The 22,581-nt window shown below is 35.7% G+C and overlaps 3 protein-coding genes across 5 annotated transcripts in view; all 3 read left to right on the top strand.

Moving 5' to 3' along the window:
- The first annotated feature begins 2,436 nt into the window (after positions 1-2,436).
- Positions 2,437-6,448, top strand: slc16a8 (solute carrier family 16 member 8). Its single transcript, XM_016546043.1, has 5 exons — positions 2,437-2,607; positions 3,630-3,858; positions 3,959-4,102; positions 5,046-5,876; positions 5,992-6,448. The coding sequence occupies exons 2-5, from the start codon at positions 3,642-3,644 to the stop codon at positions 6,165-6,167; spliced, it is 1,368 nt and encodes a 455-aa protein (XP_016401529.1). The 5' UTR covers positions 2,437-2,607; positions 3,630-3,641; the 3' UTR covers positions 6,168-6,448.
- Positions 6,449-7,371: 923 nt separating this feature from the next.
- On the top strand, positions 7,372-11,418 carry pdap1a (pdgfa associated protein 1a). 3 transcript variants are annotated; one of them, XM_016546146.1, is made up of 7 exons: positions 7,379-7,432; positions 7,559-7,600; positions 7,957-8,039; positions 8,157-8,225; positions 9,102-9,226; positions 9,311-9,462; positions 10,314-11,418. In XM_016546146.1, the coding sequence occupies exons 2-7, from the start codon at positions 7,588-7,590 to the stop codon at positions 10,346-10,348; spliced, it is 477 nt and encodes a 158-aa protein (XP_016401632.1). In that variant the 5' UTR covers positions 7,379-7,432; positions 7,559-7,587; the 3' UTR covers positions 10,349-11,418. The 3 variants fall into 3 exon arrangements, with proteins under 3 accessions (XP_016401633.1, XP_016401631.1, XP_016401632.1); XM_016546147.1 differs by having other exon boundaries at positions 7,372-7,600; positions 9,105-9,226; positions 10,314-11,417; XM_016546145.1 differs by having other exon boundaries at positions 7,372-7,600; positions 10,314-11,417.
- Positions 11,419-12,755: 1,337 nt separating this feature from the next.
- The window catches only part of sh3bp1 (SH3-domain binding protein 1), a 10,918-nt gene continuing 1,092 nt past the window's right edge, over positions 12,756-22,581 (top strand). The window contains exons 1-17 of the mRNA XM_016546042.1: positions 12,756-12,937; positions 15,208-15,250; positions 15,396-15,500; positions 16,167-16,243; positions 16,345-16,456; positions 16,540-16,616; positions 16,762-16,849; positions 17,645-17,713; positions 18,258-18,348; positions 18,455-18,591; positions 18,753-18,864; positions 19,282-19,363; positions 19,453-19,533; positions 19,709-19,822; positions 19,921-20,018; positions 21,130-21,259; positions 21,368-21,630. Of these exons, the coding sequence (XP_016401528.1) occupies positions 12,891-12,937; positions 15,208-15,250; positions 15,396-15,500; positions 16,167-16,243; positions 16,345-16,456; positions 16,540-16,616; positions 16,762-16,849; positions 17,645-17,713; positions 18,258-18,348; positions 18,455-18,591; positions 18,753-18,864; positions 19,282-19,363; positions 19,453-19,533; positions 19,709-19,822; positions 19,921-20,018; positions 21,130-21,259; positions 21,368-21,630 (1,726 nt within the window). The 5' untranslated portion in view covers positions 12,756-12,890. The remainder of the gene's footprint in view (positions 12,938-15,207; positions 15,251-15,395; positions 15,501-16,166; positions 16,244-16,344; positions 16,457-16,539; positions 16,617-16,761; positions 16,850-17,644; positions 17,714-18,257; positions 18,349-18,454; positions 18,592-18,752; positions 18,865-19,281; positions 19,364-19,452; positions 19,534-19,708; positions 19,823-19,920; positions 20,019-21,129; positions 21,260-21,367; positions 21,631-22,581) is intronic.

Genomic DNA, 22,581 nt, shown 5'->3' with positions numbered 1-22,581 from the left:
GTACTGATGTTTGCCTACAAGATAACTACTGGCTCTTCAGCAATATACCTAAACACGCTTGTTCAGACCTATTTGCCCTCAAGAAGCTTGCGTTCTGCAAGTGAACGACGCCTCGTTGTGCCATCCCAAAGAGGCACAAAATCACTCTTACTGACCTTTTCCTGGACTGTACCCAGCTGGTGGAATGACTTGCCTTTCTCAATTCGAGCAGCTGAGTCTTTAACCATTTTCAAAAAATGTCTAAAGACACATATTTTTCATCAGCACCTGACCATTTAATACTAGCATTTACCTAATGCAGTGTTTTGTCAAAGTTAACGCCCTGCTGGCTCAACATGCCAGCAGACTGAAGTTTCTGTCTGCAGCCAAATGATAGGTCTTTCAGAAGTTGGATTCGAACCCACTCCTCCAGAGGAGACTGCGACATGACCGCCAGCTGACGAAGGATAGTCCGACAATATTTCAGAAATGTCGAGCAATGTCGAACTGCACAGCCAATCGCGTCGAAGCGCTATGACATTTGGGCCAATCGCTTCGAAGCGCTATAACGTTTCCAGCCAATCAAAAAGCGCTATTCTTAACATTTTCTTAACATTCGTGACATTTGACCAATCAGAGTACAGGGGGATGTCGAAGGCACGTTTCCGCGTATCGCCGCTAGGTGGAGGGGTCAGCGCTTCTAGTCAGGTGTCAATCAAATTACCGAACCGCGCCGAAGGTGTACGAAAGAATGACATAATCCTCAGGGGGCGTGTCAGAGGTCAAAAAAGTTCAGTAGTATTGAAGTTCGTGACCTACGACGAGCGTCATTGCCGCGGAGCTTGTTGTGGATTTTTCTTGGGTGCGGCCAATGAAGTGGAGGAGCAGAGTTCCAGATGTCAAAATAAGACTTTATTTAACAAAGAAACAAAGCCGGGAAGACAGTCACAGCATTCCAAATCATTCTCCTCTCTCCTTATATTATATACCCTTTGTTCTCTCCAAATTTGGTCATTTTCTGTTTTTTCTTTGTTCCGGTTATTTTTTATTGGTTATAGATACCTGATTTGCCACAATTGTTTCCAACCCTTTTGGCCTTGTTTTTTAATGGTGGAATGTGGTCCGATCAGCCATTTAGCTTTTATTTCGCCACCTTCTATTGGTTGGTAGTGGCCACATGAGGAGGTGTGCGTCAAATCCATCCACCTGCTCCTGATAATATTAGATTATTTCAAGTTCACGTTTACTGTCTAATGAGAGGTCCATTGTCTAATGAAAAGACCATTATACGTGTTCCTGATAATATTAGATTATTTCAAGTTCACTGGTGTACTGTCTAATGAAAGGTCCACTGTCTAATGAAAAGACCATTATATGTTCATCATTCCCCATCACTTCATCCAGGGTTAACATAATTCAGCATATTAATTTATATACTGATTATTTTCACATAACGTTCAATAAAATTACACAATACATATTACGCAATTGATTTTTTTTAAATTCTTTATATCACTTTGTATATTTCCTTTTTAAATTTTTTACCGTTTCATTGCCAATTATGTGTAAAAGAATAGTGTTTTTTTAGTTTTAATGAATAATTTCAGGTAATCTAATTTGTGCATTTTCTGTTTATTTTGCCTTAAAATAACTGTGTTGCATTGGAAATACATTCAAAACTATAAAAAAAAACATCTGCTGAATTCAACAGAATGTTTTCAGATTACATCAAATCAGCTGAAGCTCACTTATAATGTGTTTAGAATACAATAACTTGTCTTATAGCCAGTTATTATACCAAATCCTCATTCCTTTGGCCCCAGTAAGTGCTCTTACATGACAGTCCCAAAACCTTTCAGCATGTGTAGATCTGAATGTGCATTCAAATAACAGAAAACAATTACACTCTTTCTTTGGTTCAACAGTAAGATTAGCCAAGAGCTGTAAAGGTTTAAACATGTACATGCTGATTTAAGAGGATTTTCATATGGAGTGTGAGGCACGTATTACACGCCTAAGGTAGAAAATTCTAGATCCGGCTTTTTTCTTCTTCTTCTTCTTCTTCTATAATTATAAACCAAATACATTTTGAATTATAATAATTGCTGTACCAATTTTATGGCAAAGTTTTTCTACTATGTAATTTGACTTTTCAAAAGTGTACCTGTCAAACTGTTAAACTCCAGATTTCCAAAACAATAAAAGAACACTTGTTATTGTATCACATCCAAACTACTTACATCAGTGTAATGACTCTGTGTTGTTTTTAGAATGAAAATGCATTGTGCAAGTAACTGTACTGACAAAACAAGTAAACAACCAAACAATAATTCTGTAATACCACTTGTACTGTCCAGGAATTTCACCTCATTACCTATAAATAAGAGACTTTGTGAGCAGATTAATTACAGATTATTAGCAGTGAGTACAAGGCAAGGAAGGAGGTGCACCAGCAGGTTTATTTAGCAGATTATGCTTTAAAATAATTCATATGGACAGTGCAATGGGGCTTGCTTGATGACAAGACTTAGTGCCTTATGTATCTAGATTATATACATTATGTCTACTAAGAAGGCCAGGTAGATCATACAGCTACTTGAAGAAATTTTCTGCCATTTCAAAAGCCAGGTAAGACAATTACTTGTGTTTCAAGTATCTTAAAAAACAATCAAATAATTGTTCTCAAGATTATATTTATGTTTATTTATCTATGAAGATTTTAAATCTTCCAGGTAAAAGCATCTGGATTTCACTTGTTCTTATGACCACTCATCCTGGTGGTTTCATTAATTGTGATATACAAATGTTACATTTAGAGTCTATATGGTTATGCAAAACTTTTGCATGACTAAATACTTCCAGAATAATTCTAGAGACTCTGTAAAACAATGTAGTGTTATGGACACTAATACCAAATGAATAGAAATGATTTTAAATACTGTGAGCTCTACACATTTGCTCGATACAAAGAAGTGGAGTAAAAAGCATATTATTGTATAGAGGTCAGATTTAAATCAGAATTTTACAACAGGATCTTGATGAATTGCAGTAATGTAAAATTTTAAAGTAGTAACTTTTAACAGTCTGTCCCAATTGTAATCTGTCAGATGTCTGGTTACGTCAAAAGCCAGACATTTTAAGTCAGATTATATTACAGTAATGCACAAGAGTAAAAGTATCCACACCCTGAATGTATTCCCTCATCATTGTACAAATAATGCATGCTGTTAAATTAATCACATTTCCATACGTTTTGTGATGCAACATACAAGCAAGAATAAAATGTGAGGTGTACCACGGACTTGGCATTTGAAGACTCAATCAACTATAACACAAGTCACTAGATTAAAAAAAAACTTAAAAGAAACTTCATGATCCAAGTTTCTGATATTTACTCAATATGATACATTATGTGTCAGTCAGTGTCAGTCAAGTAATGAGTAGGTTGGCCTATGACTGTACTTCCTGGAGGTGAAGGGAAACATGTGTCTTGTACTCATGTACTAACTTCCTCTGCAAATGTGATGCAGGTTCTTGAACAGCAGCACATGTTCGGTAGTGCATCAGCTGAATAGAAATTGTTCTGTCTGATCACGTTTTTTTTTAAATTCTACATATATCAAAAACCTTTTATGTCTTCTCTTTTGGAGGCCTGAGCAGCTATGGGAATTATTGTAGAGGATCGAGAGACGGTAGGTGCCCCAGATGGTGGCTGGGGCTGGATCGTTCTGCTTGGATGTTTTGTCATCACTGGCTTCTCATATGCCTTCCCGAAAGCTATAAGTGTGTATTTCAAAGAACTGATGACGGAGTTTGACTGTGGATACAGTGACACAGCCTGGATTTCATCTATAATATTAGCAATGCTGTATGGTTCAGGTAAGATACTATAAATTGAATTATAAAACCTTTACATGTTTTAGAAAAATCTTTTCTTCTTCTTCTTAATGCTCAATATATTTATGTTAATTTAATCCAGGTCCAATCTCCAGCATCATGGTTAATAAATTTGGATGCCGGCCAGTGATGTTGGTTGGAGGATTGCTGGCCTCAGGAGGGATGATAATTGCATCTTTCTCTACTAACATTATCCAGCTTTATCTCACTGCAGGTGTCATTACAGGTAACTAAAAGACATTTCATATCAAACATTTATAAATTTATAAACAGTTAGTTTCAGTGCTCAAACTGACTTTTCACTGTTTGTATTACTTTGCTTGTCCTTATTTGTGCGTTCCAGACAGACTGTAGTTTCGGTCTTGCTATGAAATGTGGAGAGTTTTTAGTGACAGTATGTTACATTGTTACGCCAGTAGGTGGCGATGTGTGACTGTCTTTATGAGTGAGTCATTGAATCTTTCGTTCATCCAATTCGTTCAAATACACTGATTCATTTGGGAACTACACCCAGTCTGCTTTGACTTAAATATTTTCATTAGTAACTGTCAGCATGTCTCTAAGTCTGCTTAAAAAAAACTTAATATCGGTAAAAATGTTATAAGAAATATCACACTCACAATTGTGCTGTTAGTCTGAATATGAGCAAATGCAATACTGGTTAAAGGGATAGTTCACCCCAAAATTAAAATTCTGTTATCATTTACTCACTCTCATGTTGTTCCAGACCTTTATGACTTTCTTTATTCTATGGGACATAAAAGAAGATATTTTGAATAATACTCCTAATCAAACAGTTTTGGTTTCTGAGATGTTTCTCAAAATATCTTATTTTATGTTCTGTGAAAGAAAAAAAAAAAGCTTTGGAACAACATGTCAAGAAAGTAACACGTCGCCACCTACTGGCGTAACAATGTAACAATATCATAGTGCTGATATTCAGACCAACAACATGACATTTATATTTTGATTAAAAAAATTTACTGGTTTACATTTTTCAAAAAGGAGAATCGAACATTGGGGGTATTGATATTACTATAGTATACACAACACAAAGCTTTGTTTTATAAACAAAAAAAATACTATTATAAAACCGAGTCCTTAAGTTGTTAATGACAGAGTTGTTAAATTCCATATTTTTAATGAATAATGCCTTTGTCTCTATAAAGGTCTTGGACTGGCTTTAAACTTCCAACCATCACTGATTATGCTGGGGTCTTATTTTGACAAACGCAGACCACTTGCCAATGGACTGGCAGCAGCTGGAAGCCCTGTATTTCTGTCAGCTCTTTCTCCATTAGGACAACTGCTGCTCAACCACTATGGATGGAAAGGAGGCTTTCTCATCACTGGTGGTCTTCTGCTCAATTGTTGCGCCTGTGGAGCAATTATGAGACCCCTGAAATGCAAAGAAAGGAAAGCGATAGCCTGTTCCCAAGAGCTCAAGAAAATGCTGCCTCCTGAGGCTGGACAAGAGAATATAGTTTGTGAAAACAATAATGATAAAAAGCCCAGTAAAAAGAAGCTTTTGGACTTCAGTGTTCTTGCTGACTTAGGGCTTATTATCTATATTATTGCAAAATTTATAGTTGTCCTCGGCCTATTTGTTCCAACTATTCTACTAGTCAACTACGCTAAGGACCAAGGAGTGCCTGACCAGGATGCTGCCTTTTTGTTGTCTATTATAGGATTTATTGACATCTTTGCTCGTCCCACGTGTGGCATAGTGGCCGGTTTAAAATGGATCCGACCCAAGATGTCTTATTTCTTCAGCCTTGCCTTGCTCTTCAATGGCCTAACAGATGTTTGTTCAGCTACAAACACAGACTATAAGGGGCTAGTTATCTTCTGTGTGTTCTTCGGGCTGTCTTATGGCATGGTGGGTGCTCTGCAGTTTGAAGTGCTAATGGGTATTGTGGGAAAAAGCGGGTTTTCCAGTGCACTTGGCCTAGTGCTTCTTATTGAGGCAGTGGCTGTGCTGATTGGACCTCCCTCTGCTGGTGAGTTATGATAAAACATGTATTAGATTGAATCGTCCGTTATGAAATGGTCATTTTATGATAAATTGGTAAATGTAATAAATAATGTTTTCTTTCATGTATTTTTTCCCCATAGGTTATTTGGTGGATAGGTACAAGAACTATGAACTGATTTTTTACATGGCTGGAGGAGAGCTGATCACTGCTGGAATATTTCTTGCCCTTGCATCATTCATCTTTATTAGCCGAAAGAAACACAAAGACACTCAGCAGAAACATCATGGTGATGTGGCAATCAATCCTAAAAGATAAACAGAGGAGAAAGCTGAAATTTGGGACATTTATGTTCAATTACTCATATTTTGTTTACTTATGTGTATTATGAATATTAGTGTCTTATATTGAGTGAGGTTTTAGATTTTCCTACTTTCTAACTCTTGCATATAAATTACACAAAATAATTGCACAATCAGCAAAACCACTTTTGAACACGTGGGTCAATGAGAAATAAGGATGTCTGAGACAATAAAAAGGATTTTGAGTGCCATGTTCTTAGAAATGTTATTTTATATTTATGTTGGTTTTATGTGCTGTAGGCCTATATACACAAATGTTTACCTTTTAATTGAATCTACATGAATCAGTGTTGTTAACTGAAACTATTTTTAAAAACATTTTTGTAACTAAAATGAAGACGAAAGAATTAAAATATTGGATAAATGGATGAATGTCTTAAACGTAAAAAAGGGGAAAAATAGAAACGTTGCCATGGCAACTTACTGAAATAAGTTTAAGTTGAAATACTCAATCTAGTAAAACTAAAACTTAAATAAAAAGAAAGATAATAGAACTATTAAAAGTGACAAGCACGACTAAAACGTTAAAATGAAAATGAAAACTGCAACTATAATATAAGATACAATATAATTAGTGCTGTCAAACGATTAATCGCGAATAATCGCATCCAAAATAAAAGTTTTTATTTATATAATATATGTGTGTATACTGTGTATATTTATTATGTATATATAAATATACACACATACAGTATATATTTTGAAAATATTTCCATGTATATATTTATATTAATATAATTGATATTATATATAAATATTTTAAATGTTTAAACATAACATATTTTTCTTAAATATATACATGCATGTGTGTGTATTTATATATACATAATAAATATACACAGTACACACACACACACATATTATGTAAACAAAAGCTTTTATTTTGGATGCGAATAATCGTTTGACAGCACTAAATATAATATATCATTATATAATTATATAATTATATATAAACTATTAAATAAAAGATGTAATATAATAGGTTATATCATTATATAATTCTATAATGATATTAACTATTAAAACAACACTGCATATAATGAGAAATGTAATACAACATATGAATAGATCATGCCATCGCATTGGCTAACTTCCTCTGTCGTAGAAACTATTTGGAATTTTGATTGGCCAGCCCAGCAGTCAATCATCAACAGGACGGTCGCCTGACGTCACTCTCAGGAAGCGGCAAAATAGTGCTTTCAGCAGTATCAATTTGACTCGGTGAGGTCGCGTCATATTTAACTTTAAAACAGCCCATTTTAAGGCTCACAGAACACAATAAAGTTATTCAGTCCTTTCGGGTATATTTAATTTTAGGACCAAACATAATCTTTTTTATTTCCTGAGGGTTTTCATCGTCACAGAGTGTTTCAACAATGCCGAGAGGAGGTGAGTATCGTGTGCTTGCTTGATCGCTTTCTAATGTTTTCCAGTAACCTATACCGCCAGAGCCAGTATTGTAGTAAAAAAAACGCATGAAAGGGAAATTGGAAGTGAAGGTGAATTTATGGTCCTAGGGGATACTGTTAATGGTTAGAGCTTTTCTATAGTGGGTAACAAACCTCAGGCCATGCTGGGCCAGCGCAGCCACATGGATTGTCTGAGAAGTGTTACAGCTTCATCGACAATTCTTATTCATGCTTAGCCTAATTATGGTAGTACGTAGCTGCATGTAGTGTTATTATCTCTTTTTTGAAATATTTTAAATGTATTTAATTTTTATTTTACCTTGCCCACCACCTTAGGCAAAAAAAGCCATAAGGGCCGTGGGAAGCAGTTCAGCAACCCTGAGGAGATTGATCGGCAGATGAGAGCTCAGAAGGAAATGGTGAGTGCACTAGTGTTCATCTTCTGTCACGCACACACTCCTGAAAGTGATACAGTGGAGGTGTTGTTTGCTGAGCATCAATTTGTATAATGGAAACTCTGATTCATTTGGGTCTAGGAAGAAAATGAAGGGGCTGAACGTGGCAGTTCATCAGAATCTGAAGAGGAGAGCAGCAGTGATGATGAAGTATGGCATTTTAATTAAATTCACTTAAAGTGTTCACCCAGAAAGGAAAAATGTTATTTACTCACCCTTGTTTCAAACCCATAAGATGTTGGTTAATCTTTGAAACATGAATAAAGATTTTTTTTAAATGAAACCTGGGACATTTCTGTTCCTCCACTGAAATTCTACACAACCAAAATGTTTAAAAATATTTATAAAGACATTGTAAATGTAATCCATGTGAAACAAGTGTTTTAATCGAAGTATTCGGAAGAGAGACAGTTGCTTTATAAGATGAACAGATTCAATTTTAGGTTTTGATTCACCTATAAACATTGATCAACCCACATACATACAGCACATCAAATATGATAAACATAAGCTCAAACTGGCTTTACATGAGGATTAAAGAGGTTTATTCTAGTGTATTAGCCTAAGCAGGTACAGTTGAGCTGCTGTTTATATTATTTTGATGTGCTCTGTGTTTGTGTGTTGATCAATGTTTATGAATAAAGGTCTAAATTAAATCTGTTCATTATATTAAGCATGTCTCTTCAGAAAACCTGGAACCGCTTTTTCATATGCTTTACTTTTACAATGTCTTTTTGTACTTTTTAATGCTACTTGGTTACAAGGACTTTTAATTGATTGACAAAAATAATGAGAGAATATTAAAAATATCATCATTTGTGTTCCAAATATGAATATAAGTCATGTGGGTTTTGAATGGCATGAGGGTGGGTAATTGATGAGAGAATTTTAATTTTTTAGTCAACTAACCTTAAATTAATAAGATAATTTGTTATTAGGGAAATAGTTTAATATAAGATGGTGATAGTGTTGCAGAGGCTGTTTCTGATTTATGAAGTTTTTTTCTTGATTTGTTCTCTCTCGAAGCAGCCTAAAAGGAAAGGTGTAGAAGGACTGATTGAAATCGAGAATCCGAACAGGGTCTCCCAAAAGAGTAAGAAGGTTGTGGAAATAGATGTCAATGCACCTAAAGAGCTCTCACGTCGGGAAAGGTATGTGGGACAACATATACTTGAGAACCTCAGAGTCAAATAAACTGTTGTTTTATTGCTTTATTTATGTGTTTCCTTGTATAGAGAGGAGATTGAAAAGCAGAAGGCTAAGGAGCGATACATGAAGCTGCATCTAGAGGGGAAGACTGAGCAGGCCAGGGCAGACCTGGCCAGGCTGGCCATTATAAAAAAGCAGAGGGAGGACACAGCAAGAAAGCGAGAAGAACTAAGGAAAGGTGAACTGATAGCATTATGTTTTCTAATGAGAGATCAACCAATAGCTATGCTTCCATCCAAAGTTGCGAATTTAACTTATGCACAAAACTGGAATATCACAAAAAACATTTGCAAATAAAGCACCATTTCCATCCAGTGAGACTGGTTGGCCCAGTTATGCCGTCCCATGGTCACATTACTTTTTTTTTTCATATGTTTTTTTATGAGCTTTTTTAGAATTTATACGTATCTTGGTATTTCCATTCAGTGTTCGCACTGTTCGGTCTTTTTTTTTTAATGCGATATCCCAAAATGCACAATAAAAATAACCATAAAAATAGGTGGATGGAAATATAGCTAATGATAACATAAATATAATTTGTGGTGTGTACATGTTGAGAGATACCCAAACCAGGGCCAGTGGGCCAAAGTTTGCCCATAATAACCTTTGATATGGCTTGCTTACCATAAAAAAAATTCTATTATTTTATTATACAAACAAAAATATATGTTGATATGGCCTGCCATACAAAAAAATTAAACAGTGAAGTAGATCTTTCTTTTTAACTTTTTTTTGTTTCAATGAAACTCACTATTATAAATGTAGAGAATATAAGTGAATTTGTACTTTTTATGTACATTTAATATAATAAATGGATATAATACATTTACTTCTGGGTCAAGGCCCTCAATCAAGATTGACTTTTGGCTTTTCATAGTAAAAAGTTTGTGTACGCCTCCTCAAGATAATACTGATGGACTAGTTAAACGGATCGTCCATCCAAAAACTCCTTATTTTTGGGTGAACTATCCCTTTAATAACTAATAATGACACTGATCTTGTCTGTTTCTCTGCTTTTTTTTTTTCCAGAAAAAGAAGCAGAAGAGGCAAAGTCGAAACACTAGTCCAAGCATCATCACACAGGACAGGGCTTTTCTGGGGAGGGAGGGAAGGGGACTAGTTATTTAGAGGAGACTGCTCAGGGGAATCTGTACATGTCATCCTTCCATCCATCCAAGGTTGGAAGATTTGGACATTTATAGGAAGTCAAATGGAAGGTGGTGTATGATGTTGGAGTTTGTTGGGTTTTTAATTTAAATACCAGCCAACTTCACTCACCTTATCCTTCCCCTGACACATTCACTGTGCGCAGACTCTAAAGCTGCTGGAGTTTACTCTCAATTTCTACATTTCTATGATGTTATCACCATTACATTAGATTGGGATGTTATGGAAGAGTGAGGTAGGGTTGCAGGTGAGCTGATAGGGAAGAATGAAGCAGGTTGTAGTGTGGAATAGTCCATCACTAACTTAGACATTTTGTATTTTTATGTAAAGAAAAATATCAGCCCTTCTACTGTACTGTCTTTTGTCAATCTTTGTGGCCTCATCCTGTTTAAGTGCAAAATGCATCTGTAGTCATTTAAAGGTTAATAGAAGGGTATTTTGGTTGTTACCTTGTGAAATCAGGGCATGTTGGAACCTAATGCTGCAGGTTACATCATTTAAAATGTTATTGTTTTTAAGTACTTAAACACAATCTAATGCAATCTCACAGAAAAAGGCATCGCTATAAACAGGACAGTATTAAAGTAGCTGCTTCAGCACAGCTGATGGAGCTGTTGCATGTCTCTGCATTCACCACATCATCTTCTATAATGCCCCTTTACTCAGGGGTTTTCCATTTCTCTTGAGGTGGGACCATTGTTCAGACTCACTGGTGTGCCCTCATAGTATTTTGAAGAGTTTTATGCTTTAGCCAATTGCTGGGACCTGACTTGCCTTTACCATTTAAGGAAAGCAATATTACATTGATGATGCTCATGGTGCAACATTTTTTCCAGTTCTTAAACACAATTATTTACAAAGTATTTTAACATTTGTAAAGCATTCACCAGCACTGAAATAAATATTTACATGGGGTATTGATATGAAATCAGTGGAATTCCTTATTTGAAACTTTGTTGTATACAAATAAATAAATAAATTGATAAATGAATAAAAGTGTTTTCTCTTTGTCAGTCAATACTTTTACATTTCAACACAGGGATATTGAATTCACAATATTAATGTAGTGATAGTTGAGATTTGGAAAAAAAATTGATAAGCTAGTCGAATAAAAATTTTTTCATTAATTGAAAAATTCATTTTAGATGGCATATTTATTCTAAGGCTATGATAAATCTGTATGGTGATAATCCAGAGGCTGGAAAAATGGTTGCGAGGATTAGACCCGCATGTTAATCACATTTATAATCGATTATTTACATATTCTTAGAGATCACTTAATTAAAAAAATGCTAAGTTACCTCGTATCCTAAAGCCGAACAGCAAATGTCACGTGTTCCCGTTGCTTTTCTCAACGGTGATGTAAAAGGACCAATTATATGAGCCTGTTGTTACACGAATAGATGGTTTCCAGTTTTCAATATTGTGTATAATAACTGAGCAAAAGTTTATTATTCTAAAGTGAATCGATAGCTTTTTTTATGTAAATATCTGAGATCAGTCCGCGGTATTTAAATATTTAAAATAATACGTTTTTTATACAATGTTCTGACTCTGGCGAATCAAAAACCTTAGTTTGCCGAACCGAATCACTAACCATAGTTTGCGTGAGCCAGTATGCCATGAATTATTTCTTTATTTATACATACATGCATACATTAGAAACGATATTGTATTTTTCTGTTGCAGCGGGCCCCCTGTAGGAGGCTCCATTTCCCCCATAGCATGTTTACTTGGGACATTCCACTGGTTTCAGTTCATAGTCTTAGCCACAGTGTTTCCCTCAAGATGATAATTTGTGATGACACTCCACCATAAATTATATGAAAAAACATTTCCCCTTTCACCTATCTTTCACATCCTGCTGTTTGCACATACAAACAGTGCATATTTAATGGTTGTAATGTGATGGACAATTCACACTTGATTGCCAAAGGTAAGGTAATGAAATGAACATTAATTAATGCCACAAAGTTAACTATGGTGAAGCAACTATACCCAGTTTACGATTAACACAGATGTATATAGAAGTAAATATGTCCATTTTTAATTCATATTCTCTTTCTAGTATATAAAGCCTCTTACTCCATCCACCTGACTCCTGGCAGTTGTTTATATACAATACATAGCAAATGAATGCTCTGTGCTGTGCACATCTACTTCAGTGTTCTCTGTGGCTCAGAGAGGACTGCATGACTTTCACAGCATGATATGAAAATGTCTTTCCTCTTATGCATTTGGTAACTTCCTCTTTCTCCAAGTCAATGAGGTGTGTGCACAAATGTGAAACAGTCAAGTTGAGACTGTTGCTGACACAAGTCTGAATGACATGCCTGTTTACTGACTTCAGAGAACAATATTCTTTATCAAATGAAACTGATATACTCTTGACCTGCATGTACGAAACAAGGACTTGAAGGCGACAGATTCTTCACGATCATGCTAAAGCAGTTTAACATCTTAAAACAGTTTGGAAATGGGGGGAAGTAAGTACTTTCATTTGTTGCTTTCAGACTATGTTTGTGGTGTTTTATGTGACAGTGTTACTGGAATGACACCACATGTGACTAAGTGACTGTTTTATGCAGTAGACTTGCTTATCTTTTGTAACAAAACTAAATATTCATATTATTGATAGCTGTTTTATTTCTCCTAATATGAGCTATTTGTGGTGTAAGGTAGTCTGAAGTGAAGAAGGTGGTTTGTTTCATCGTATGTTGTGGTGAAAACATTAATTTGATAACAGTACAACTGTTCATTAATTGATATGTCTATAACTTCAGCACTTCTTTCTTACATTGACTGGTAAATTTATTTCGGTTCAAGCCTCAAAATAAAATGTCATGACAACAATTATTACAAACAATATTAGATCTTAGATTTCATTGACATTCACGCTCTCTGTGCCTAGCTTAAATATAATTTGACACATATTTCACATATATTTATTATTATGTAGAGTCTAACTAACATGACAGTGATTAGGTGATTGTGTTGAAAAAGGTCATGATAAAATGGTGTCAATTTTTAGTTTGCGAGGGTGGAGAGCACATCTGCAGGTTGCACAGAACAAGATGCTAGTCTTGCAGTCTGCACTGATATGACGTTAACAGGATATTAATAAACTTCTTAACCCCAGACTCAAAGCAGAGACAATACCACGCTGATAAAATTGTTTGTGTGACCTTTGAAGCTGAAAACGTATACCACGTACTGCATGTGCTTGTTTTGGTCCTATGGAACAGCCTATACAATAAAGCCAGCGATAAAATGACAAGTATTTTGTAATTGACATACTGAATGTACACTACTATAGTGGGGGTCAGTAAGTTTTTTTAAAAGAAATAATACTTTTATTCAGCGAGGGTGACGGTAAATATATAATGTTACAAAAGATTTCTACGCTGTAAAAAAGATGAATAACGTCATATCCTTTTCACAGACTAATAAGACTTAAAAACACAGGGATAACAAGAATATCTGATGCAATCGCAGTGTAACCCGGTCACCACTTCAGCGACACAAACATGGCTTCTCATGTTTTTTGTGTTCTTGGATGATGTTGCAAATGTAGGAAATGACATCGTTCATCTGTCTCTGATGATATTTCAGGCTAGAAATTGTGTTCTGTGTATCTACTCATACATGGTGCACAACAGATTGTGGATAAAAGCGAGAGAGTAAAATGGTTTGCGCTTCAGCCCACAGTCCACTTCCCCTCTACCCACGTTGGCCTGTTTTCTACAGCAGCCTTGGCTCTCTAATTTTAGTTTTAGCTGCTTTAGGTCACAGCTGTTGGCAGCTTTTGCAACCGTTGAATTTCTTGTGATTTAAGAATTTACATTTGCATTTATTCATTTAGCAGATGCAATAAACACGAGATGTGCTAGTAATACAATGTTTCCGCCATCGTTCAGAAAAGTACAAAGTAGAATAAGGAGGAAATGAGAAAAGTGAAAGCATAGAGGATGCTGTCCTTAATCTGGATGAGTTTTTTTGCTGTCCAACAAAACTGGGATTTTTCACTGTTTGCATCACTGTCAGTCTGTTATTAGCAGTGGCTGGTTAAAAGTGTCTCTCTTTGTAAGTTAGTCATTGAATCATTAATTCGAAGGATTTGTTTATACACACTGATTCAATTCAGAAACACTGGCTGCATCAAAAATCACATAATACTTTGTGACCATTAAAAAAGTAAATAAATAAACTCTGTATATGAATGTGTGTAGCAGGAATGAAATCCCAATGTAGCACAATAGTCATGTTGTTATCATCATGTAACCTATCAACGTCAGCATCACTGCCATTCACTAATACTCTCCCGTGGCCTTATGGGATAGTAAAGCGTCGATTGTATGCATACTTCACTACCTTGCTTGGTTGTCTGTGTACTTTTTGCCGAATGTTTTATGAATATTGTGAATTCGGACATTCTACACTTTTCACATACTGTTTTTCACCTACTAAATAGTAGGGAAGCATATTCAAATGCAGCCACTGTCTTTATGAGTGAGTCAATTGTTCAAAAACACTGATTCTTTGAGGAACAAAACGGTCATCACGAGTGAGTCATTGAATCATTCACTGAACCAATTCAATCCAATTTACTCAGTAAATAACTTGTTGCTTATAATTAAGCAATATTATACATTTACAGTCATGCTGTTGGTCAAAATATCAACACAGCTGCAGCATCATATAGCTTGCCATCTGTATTATGTAAGTAATGTTCACGGTAATTGTTTCTTTAATGTAGGTCACAGGATGCAACTGATCTTCTCTCAGAGGATCTTGTTTTGGTAGGGCATTTCCACCACTATTACACCTTAACTAATAAATCTGCATATGGCACAGTTTTTTGAGATGCCTACATACACACAAGCTGTGCTAACAGAATATGAATACAAGGCCCTGTAAATGAATGCTCCATCTGGTTGCTTTAAGGTTGAACAGCGTGTGGAGCCAGCAAAGAAAGCTGCCCAGATCATCTATAAGAAGTTGGTAGGCTGCCTGCAGAGTCAGCAGGGACTGGACTCAGAGAGACGGATGGTAAGCTGACCCCCTATTCAATCATGTGGTTTGTAAGTGTGTTGGACGAGATTTTGAAGCAGATTAAGCAGTTGCTGTATATGAAAAATAAGTAACGTTCAAAAAGACAAATGAAATGGTCATATGATGAAATGCTGTGGCTGTGAAGATCATCTACATGGACCACCATCACACTGGATGGAGGTGGGATTTCTTCCAATAGTTTATCTTGGCCTGCCATTTTGTTAAGAAACCTAATCCCAAATTGCTGATGGAGAGTCCCTGAATCTGTCTTCTGAGGTTTTCGTTCTGTCTGTATATGTGGATGATTATGTCTGGACAGAAAAGTTTTGGATATGCTTTGAATGTGTGGCAGCTGCTCATAAGTGCTAAATACAGGCCTTCAATTTCTTTTTCCTCAAGAACATTATTATTTTTTGTTTCTTTGTAAAACAAGATTCAGTGTGGAAAATCTGCTCAGGCTGCTCAGTTTTGCCCTCTTTTTTTCTTCCTTTGGATCTTGTCTTGTGCCATGAATTTACACAATTATTTTACATTGCCCCTTAACTGTGATACCCATGTAAACTATTGTAAGTAGATAGTTCTAAAGCAGAACTATCAAAAATCATGCCATGCAATACTTCCTAATTTCCTCACATAACCCATTCATACTTTGATTATTTACAGAAAAAGTTACCCCTCATGATGCTGTCTGTCAGTATGGCTGAGAGCTTTAAGGATTTTGATGGCGATTCCTCCATAAGGTGAATATTTTAATATTTTAATGTTTTAACATTGTGTGAATAAACAATACCTCAGAGTTGCCTTGGAAATACACCCTTTACACACCTGAACTTTCCTGCAGAAAAGTTCTGGAAATGTGCTGCTTTATGCAAAATTTCCTGGCACGGACTCTGGCTGACTTTGAGATGAAGTTGGAAAAAGTTGTTCTTGTGCCTCTGAATAAGCTCAGTGAGGTAGTTTTTTTCTTACTACCAAACTATATGAACTGAAACAGGCAGTATTCATGACCCATTCATGACCGATGTTATCCATGCAGGAGGATCTGCCAGAGATCTTGAAAAACAAGAAACAGTTTGCTAAACTTACAACAGACTGGAATAATGCTCGCATCAGGTGATTTTCTTTCTTTTTTTTTAACAATATGACCAAAATATGTTTCCACTTCTCCTTCAATGTAAATCACACCTTCATATCTTTACGATCCTCTTTTATTAAGATTGTGTCATGAACATTTACACAATCTGTCTCTCACTTTTAGATCTCAGGCCAGCACAGGCCCACAGGCCAAGCAAGACGGACTACGAGAGGATGTAGAGGAGGCCTGGAAAAGACTGGAGTCTATAAAGGTTATGCTTGGATAAAGTCGTTTTCTTCACTAGTCACAGATTTATTATATTATTGTGGCCAATTTAATATCTAGTTCAGTCATGAAACTCTAGGTGGCACAATCACATGATTTACTACACGGTACAAGCTGACTGGCCTGTTTCTGCACCTAATTAACCAGTTTGTTCAACATTTAAATAGTCTGGTTCAGTGTTTGCTGAGTTCCTCTGAACCCTCCACCTCCCCCAGCTCCACCTGTCTAGATCTGCTATGGGATTTATGTATGCCTATTCATGCAGCAGCAGTAGCAGCATTTTTTTTACATGTTCACAGCAGCATGTTTGTGTATCTACTGGCAGTAGCAAGTCCATACTTGAACAAATACATTAGCATTGATATATACATAACGTGCTAAAACTATTCTGAGAGCTGTCATGGTTGGACAATATTTTGTCATTCTCATTCTATAACCTACTACTTCCTGCTAGCTGATCTCAACATGAAAGAGGTTCACTTCAGATTGTTCTAACCTAGGGTGCTTTTACAAGTTGTTATGATAAAATAACATTTGGCTACCAACTGAAACTTTACAGCTTGTTCAAATCTAATTCACATCACTTGATTATCTCATTTCCTTTCTCTGCTGTTTATATTGTCAAAAAGCATGTTACAATGTATTGTGAAAAAAGTCAGAAAACATATTTGTGGGTTGGCGAGTCAACATGAAATGTGTGGTTTCATCAGAAGAGATCTCTGTATTTTCAAGGAATGCACAGCAAGGAAATCAATAAAACAACAAATTTTCTTTTTCTCAGGATCAGTACTCTGCAGACCTCTATCATTTTGCCACTAAAGAAGATGAGTATGCCAGCTACTTCATCCGTGTGAGTACCTATGTTCTTACTTAGTGTTTCTCAACCATTTGCAGCCCCGCAGGCCCATCAGTAATGCCCTTTTTCACCAATACCATGTCAGAATTGTGTTCCTTTTAACTCATATTACACAAGATATCATTGATCATTATCATCATTAACATTATAAAAATGTCCATTATTACAGTGATTAGATTTTAAATGTCAGTAGTCAATACTGTGAGTAAAAAACTCACTAAGTGAAAAAAAAACTTGAGTTATCTTTACCTTATCTGTAATTTTTAAAATAAATATTTATTTATTTGTATATTTTGCCACTTTTATTTTATTTTTATTTTTCAGTAGACTTAGTGTATATAACTGTCTGACATTTAATGTTATTTGTATTATATGTATGTATACAATATAAAAATTTTTTTTACTTTTGTAATTTATTTATAAATAAATATATTGTCTTACTATTGCCATTCAGTTGTCCCGGGATGATTCCTTGGGATGTTTTCAGTCAGTAAATTGAAAAAAGATGTTTAAGCTTGTTTTTTTGCCCTTCTGACAGCTTCTAGAGCTACAAGCTGAATATCACAAGGCCTCACATGAATTCCTGGAGAAAAACATAACCGAGCTCAAAGAGAGTCACAGCCACACAGGTAAGGAAAAGGGTGATTAGCAGTGTTTAAAACATCTAAATATTCACGTGTTACACAGACAGCAGCATTATCACGACTTTGAAATGAATTATTTGTCTGTTTGAAGAGCCCCAATTGAGTTCATCAGAGAAAAAGGTTTTTGGAGAGCCTCTGCTGTCTCACCTTGAGAGCGGTGAAAGAAAGATTGCCGTCCCTATTGAGGAGTGTGTCAGCATGCTGCTACGTACAGGACTCAGGGAAGAGGTGAGCACTCAAACATGCATATTTAAAAGCCACATCTGCACTTACACACAGATAATTGCACACCCACATAACTGCATGCCCAGTATCATCAGTATAGTGTTTCACTTCTCCACTCTCATCTTAACAATCTCTCACTATCTATCTTTACAACTGTCATCTAGGGTTTGTTCAGGCTAGCAGCTGCTGCATCTGTTGTAAAAAAACTGAAAAGCTGTCTGGATTCAGGGACTGTTGACCAGAATGAGTTCAGCTATGACCCACATGCTGTCGCAGGTGAGCCATAGCAACTTTTCTGTGTGTTTTATGTGACGGTAACTTTGTTTGCATGAGTTTAGCGTTAGCTGATGCCTTAACTGACAATACTGGGAAAAGTGCTTTGTGTTACTCTGAATGTGGTTGCGATATGTGGTTGAGGTGACAAACTGCAGCATATAAAATGTTGCTAGGACTTCATTGTCTATTACAGGAACATTTCAGCCATCATTTATTCATGTCGCTTCAAACTTGTATGATTTTCTTCTGTGGAAAACAAAAGAAGAACTTCAGCAGAATGTCCAAGCTGCTCTTTTTATACACTAATAGTGAATGGGGACTGTCTAAAAATGATTAAATGCAGCTTAAACATCTGTGTGCTATATTGATATACCAATTGATATATTTAATTTGGTTTTGTTTGTATTGTCTTTGCAGGTGCTCTTAAGTGTTACTTGAGAGAGTTGCCTGAACCGCTCATGACATTTGAACTTTATAATGACTGGTTCAAAGCTGCAGCGTAAGTCTGTCCATGCACTTGTTTATTTCTGTATCAATGGTGTTAAAGCACCATTTAAATTGTCTTTAATTTTTGTTTTTTGTTTTTAGAGAAAAAGAAACAGATGAAAAATTAAAACAGTTGCGGACAGTGTTGCAAAAACTTCCCACAGAAAACTATAACAACCTCAGGTATGTTAGAGTTTCAACTCTGAATGTTTTATATCCACTGAGTTCAGCTCATGAAAAATGGGGGCAAAAACAAAAGTGTTGCGTTTATAATTTTGTTCAGTATATTAATGCACATTTTCACACCTCACATTCACTCTGTGTGTCTATATCTTTGACGTATCGCTCTCTTCATCAGATACCTTGTCCAGTTCCTGTCACACTTGTCAGAGCAGCAAGCGGTTAACAAGATGACACTCAGTAATATTGCCATAGTGCTTGGGCCTAATCTACTGTGGCCTCGCTGTGAGGGGTCAGTATAGCACACACAACCACAAATCTAGACTAAATTATGCATTTAAAATGTAATCTCGTATAATTTGTTTGTCTCTCTGTCTTTCTTTTTTTCAGAGAGACGTCATTGTTGGACATGGCATCTGCCTCTTCGGTGCAAGTTGTGACGGTCATAGAGCCACTTATACAGTATTCCAAGAGCCTCTTCCCCGAAGGTACAGGAACATTACATAAGTAATGGTTCACTGTTGTTTTTAATGAGGTATAAACAGCAATAAATGACCTTATTACATCCAGAATTTCATTTCTGTTCATCCTTTAATGCAGGGGTTCTCAAACTTTGTTTTGTCAACCAAACCTCTTAGACATAAAATATTTCCTTGAAGTACCCCCTGATATTTTAAGTTAATATAATTTAGTGACAGGTTTGCATGTTTACAATTCTCTGATGTCTGGTTACATGTCATGCAAACAGATACAATTTTAACTTTTTAGTAAGTGTTTTATTTTGAGCTGGTCTTTAAAGTAGACACAAATCTCTCTTTAGTTGTGACAGAGTCTCAGTCCACATTACATTCACACTTCTGATAATACAATTTTTCATTAATAATGTTATGTTTTTACTCTAATTACAAAAATGGCGATAAAAATATATTAATGTTGTAACTTTCAATTGTACTGTAAAATACAAAGGAACATTTTGCTAGTAATTATAATAATTTTATTTTACACTTCAAGTTACAATATTAATGTTTCTGTCTTAAATTTCAAATGTCTGAACCCTCAAGCTTTAAACATTTCAAATCTTCAAGCTTTTAATTTTGACAGAATACTGCTGAAATGCTGTAAACTTTTTCTCACAAAAACGTTGGAGATTATACAAATGGGTAAAAAAAGGTGAATTTAGCACACATCAGTGTTCCCAAATGCATGTTAAACTCACAGCACATGCACAGATGGAGTGCACTGCATTTGCTGTGAACCAAGAAGCGCTCGCTTTGAAACACGCAGAGCATCAGACTATTTAGTTATTTAATTAAATCTTTAATTTGTTTTGATAATCACTATATTGTGATTATTGTGCCACCCTATTCCTTTATTTTCATTGGATATGATTCATTTTTAGCTTTTCATCAACTCATGAACCCCCTTTGGGGACGCCTTGCCTGATTCTATGTAATAATGTAATAATTTTATTTTTGCTTAAATATTTAATTAGGTTATTAGGTATTAAAAAATAATTAAAATACCGAAGTGCAAAGTGTTTTATTTTGTGAAATTCTAAATAAAAATATTTTAACACAAACTTCCTTAATTTCTTTTTAGAGGCTGATTTTGAGGTCCCAGAACTGCCTGAAAGCCCGATCCCGAAAATATCCCAGAGACCTCTTTCTGACAACATCTTACCCTCTCCCCCTTTCTCATCTGGTCGACCATCCCTATCAAAAACTGACAGGTAGTCAACCACCTTTGTAGTTTTTGAGGTCAAGACTTTCTTCTAAATGAGACTTATTAAGTTACAAAAGTCTTATTTTGTTTTGGCTTCTTGTGCTTCTTATTTCAGCTCAGCATCATCTGAGGACCTTGGGGTGACAGTCGTTGTGAAATATCAGGTGAACCGTGATGCTGTTGTGTGGGACAACATCGATTCTAATCCAATTGCTCAACCGCCTACACAGAATCACATGCCTCCAGCACTTCCTCGTTACACTCAAGCCCACAGCCAATCGCAGGCTAAGACACAGAGCTCCAGCCAATCAGAGCCAACCCGGGAGCTGCCCTCCCAGTCCCAGGAGCCCATGCTGAAAATCACTGCTCCATATAAATGTATGTTGGTAATCATAGATCAGGGATCCTCAAATCTGGCCCACGAGATCCGTTTTCCTGCAGAGTTTAGCTCTAACCCTAATCAAACACACATGAGCAAGCTAATCAATGTCTTCAGGATCATTAGAAAATCACAGGTAGGTGAGTTTGATCAGGGTTGGAGCTAAACTCTGCAGCGCATTGGCCCTCCAGGGCAAGATTTGAGGAACCCTGGTCTATGGTGTGTCAACAGAACCTGGAACTATGCAGCGCTAAATATATACCATTATGTCAAAAAAAAAAAACGAATTTATTTAATTTTAAATGAAACAAATGTAAGCCTGATAGTATTCCCACTTTTTACAAAATTTAACTGTAATTTGAATAATTATGTTGAAGGTGTCTGAATATATTTTGGTTTGACTGTATCTATTTGATAAATGAAGTTAACCAACTAACATTATACATACCCTTTTGGTTTCTGTACCCAATATTTAAAAAATGTACAAATGCAAAAAAATACCGGCATCGGTATCGGCAAGTACCAAAAATAAAAGTATCGGTATCGGGCGAGTACTGGAAAAAGTGGTATCGGTGCATCCCTAATAAATAGTATTACAATTTAAAATAACTTTTCTATTTGAATATATTTCAAAATGTAATTTATTCCTGTGCTGACTTCTCAGCAGCCATTACTTCAGTCTTCAGTGTCACGTGACACTACAGAAATCATTATAATATTCTGATTTGGTGCTCAAGAAACATTTTTTATCAGTTTTGAAAACAGTTGTGCTGTTTAATATTTTTGTGGATAATAAGCAGTGATACATTTGTTCCTTTGATGAATTAAAGTTCAATAGAACAACGTTTGTTTTACATTTATAAATATCTTTACTGTCACTTTTGATCAGTATCTTATTTTATGCATCCTGAATAAAAATATTAATTAAAAAAAAAAAAAAAAAAAAATCC

Source organism: Sinocyclocheilus rhinocerous, unplaced genomic scaffold (assembly GCF_001515625.1).
Source record: "Sinocyclocheilus rhinocerous isolate Xijiao unplaced genomic scaffold, SAMN03320098_v1.1 scaffold820, whole genome shotgun sequence".
NCBI classification, from domain to species: domain Eukaryota; kingdom Metazoa; phylum Chordata; class Actinopteri; order Cypriniformes; family Cyprinidae; genus Sinocyclocheilus; species Sinocyclocheilus rhinocerous.
The sequence above is the reverse complement of the archived record's forward strand: the minus strand, read 5'-3'. Positions and strand labels throughout refer to the sequence as shown.

Excerpts from the sequence above, each read along its gene's own strand:
- pdap1a (XM_016546146.1), top strand. Across the intron at positions 9,227-9,310 it reads GAGCTCTCACGTCGGGAAAG|AGAGGAGATTGAAAAGCAGA; the intron begins GTATGTGGGACA and ends TTCCTTGTATAG. Across the intron at positions 9,463-10,313 it reads GCGAGAAGAACTAAGGAAAG|AAAAAGAAGCAGAAGAGGCA; the intron begins GTGAACTGATAG and ends TTTTTTTTCCAG.
- slc16a8 (XM_016546043.1), top strand. The coding sequence starts at position 3,642 with ATGGGAATTATTGTAGAGGATCGAGAGACGGTAGGTGCCCCAGATGGT. Across the intron at positions 3,859-3,958 it reads AGCAATGCTGTATGGTTCAG|GTCCAATCTCCAGCATCATG; the intron begins GTAAGATACTAT and ends AATTTAATCCAG. Across the intron at positions 5,877-5,991 it reads GATTGGACCTCCCTCTGCTG|GTTATTTGGTGGATAGGTAC; the intron begins GTGAGTTATGAT and ends TTTTCCCCATAG.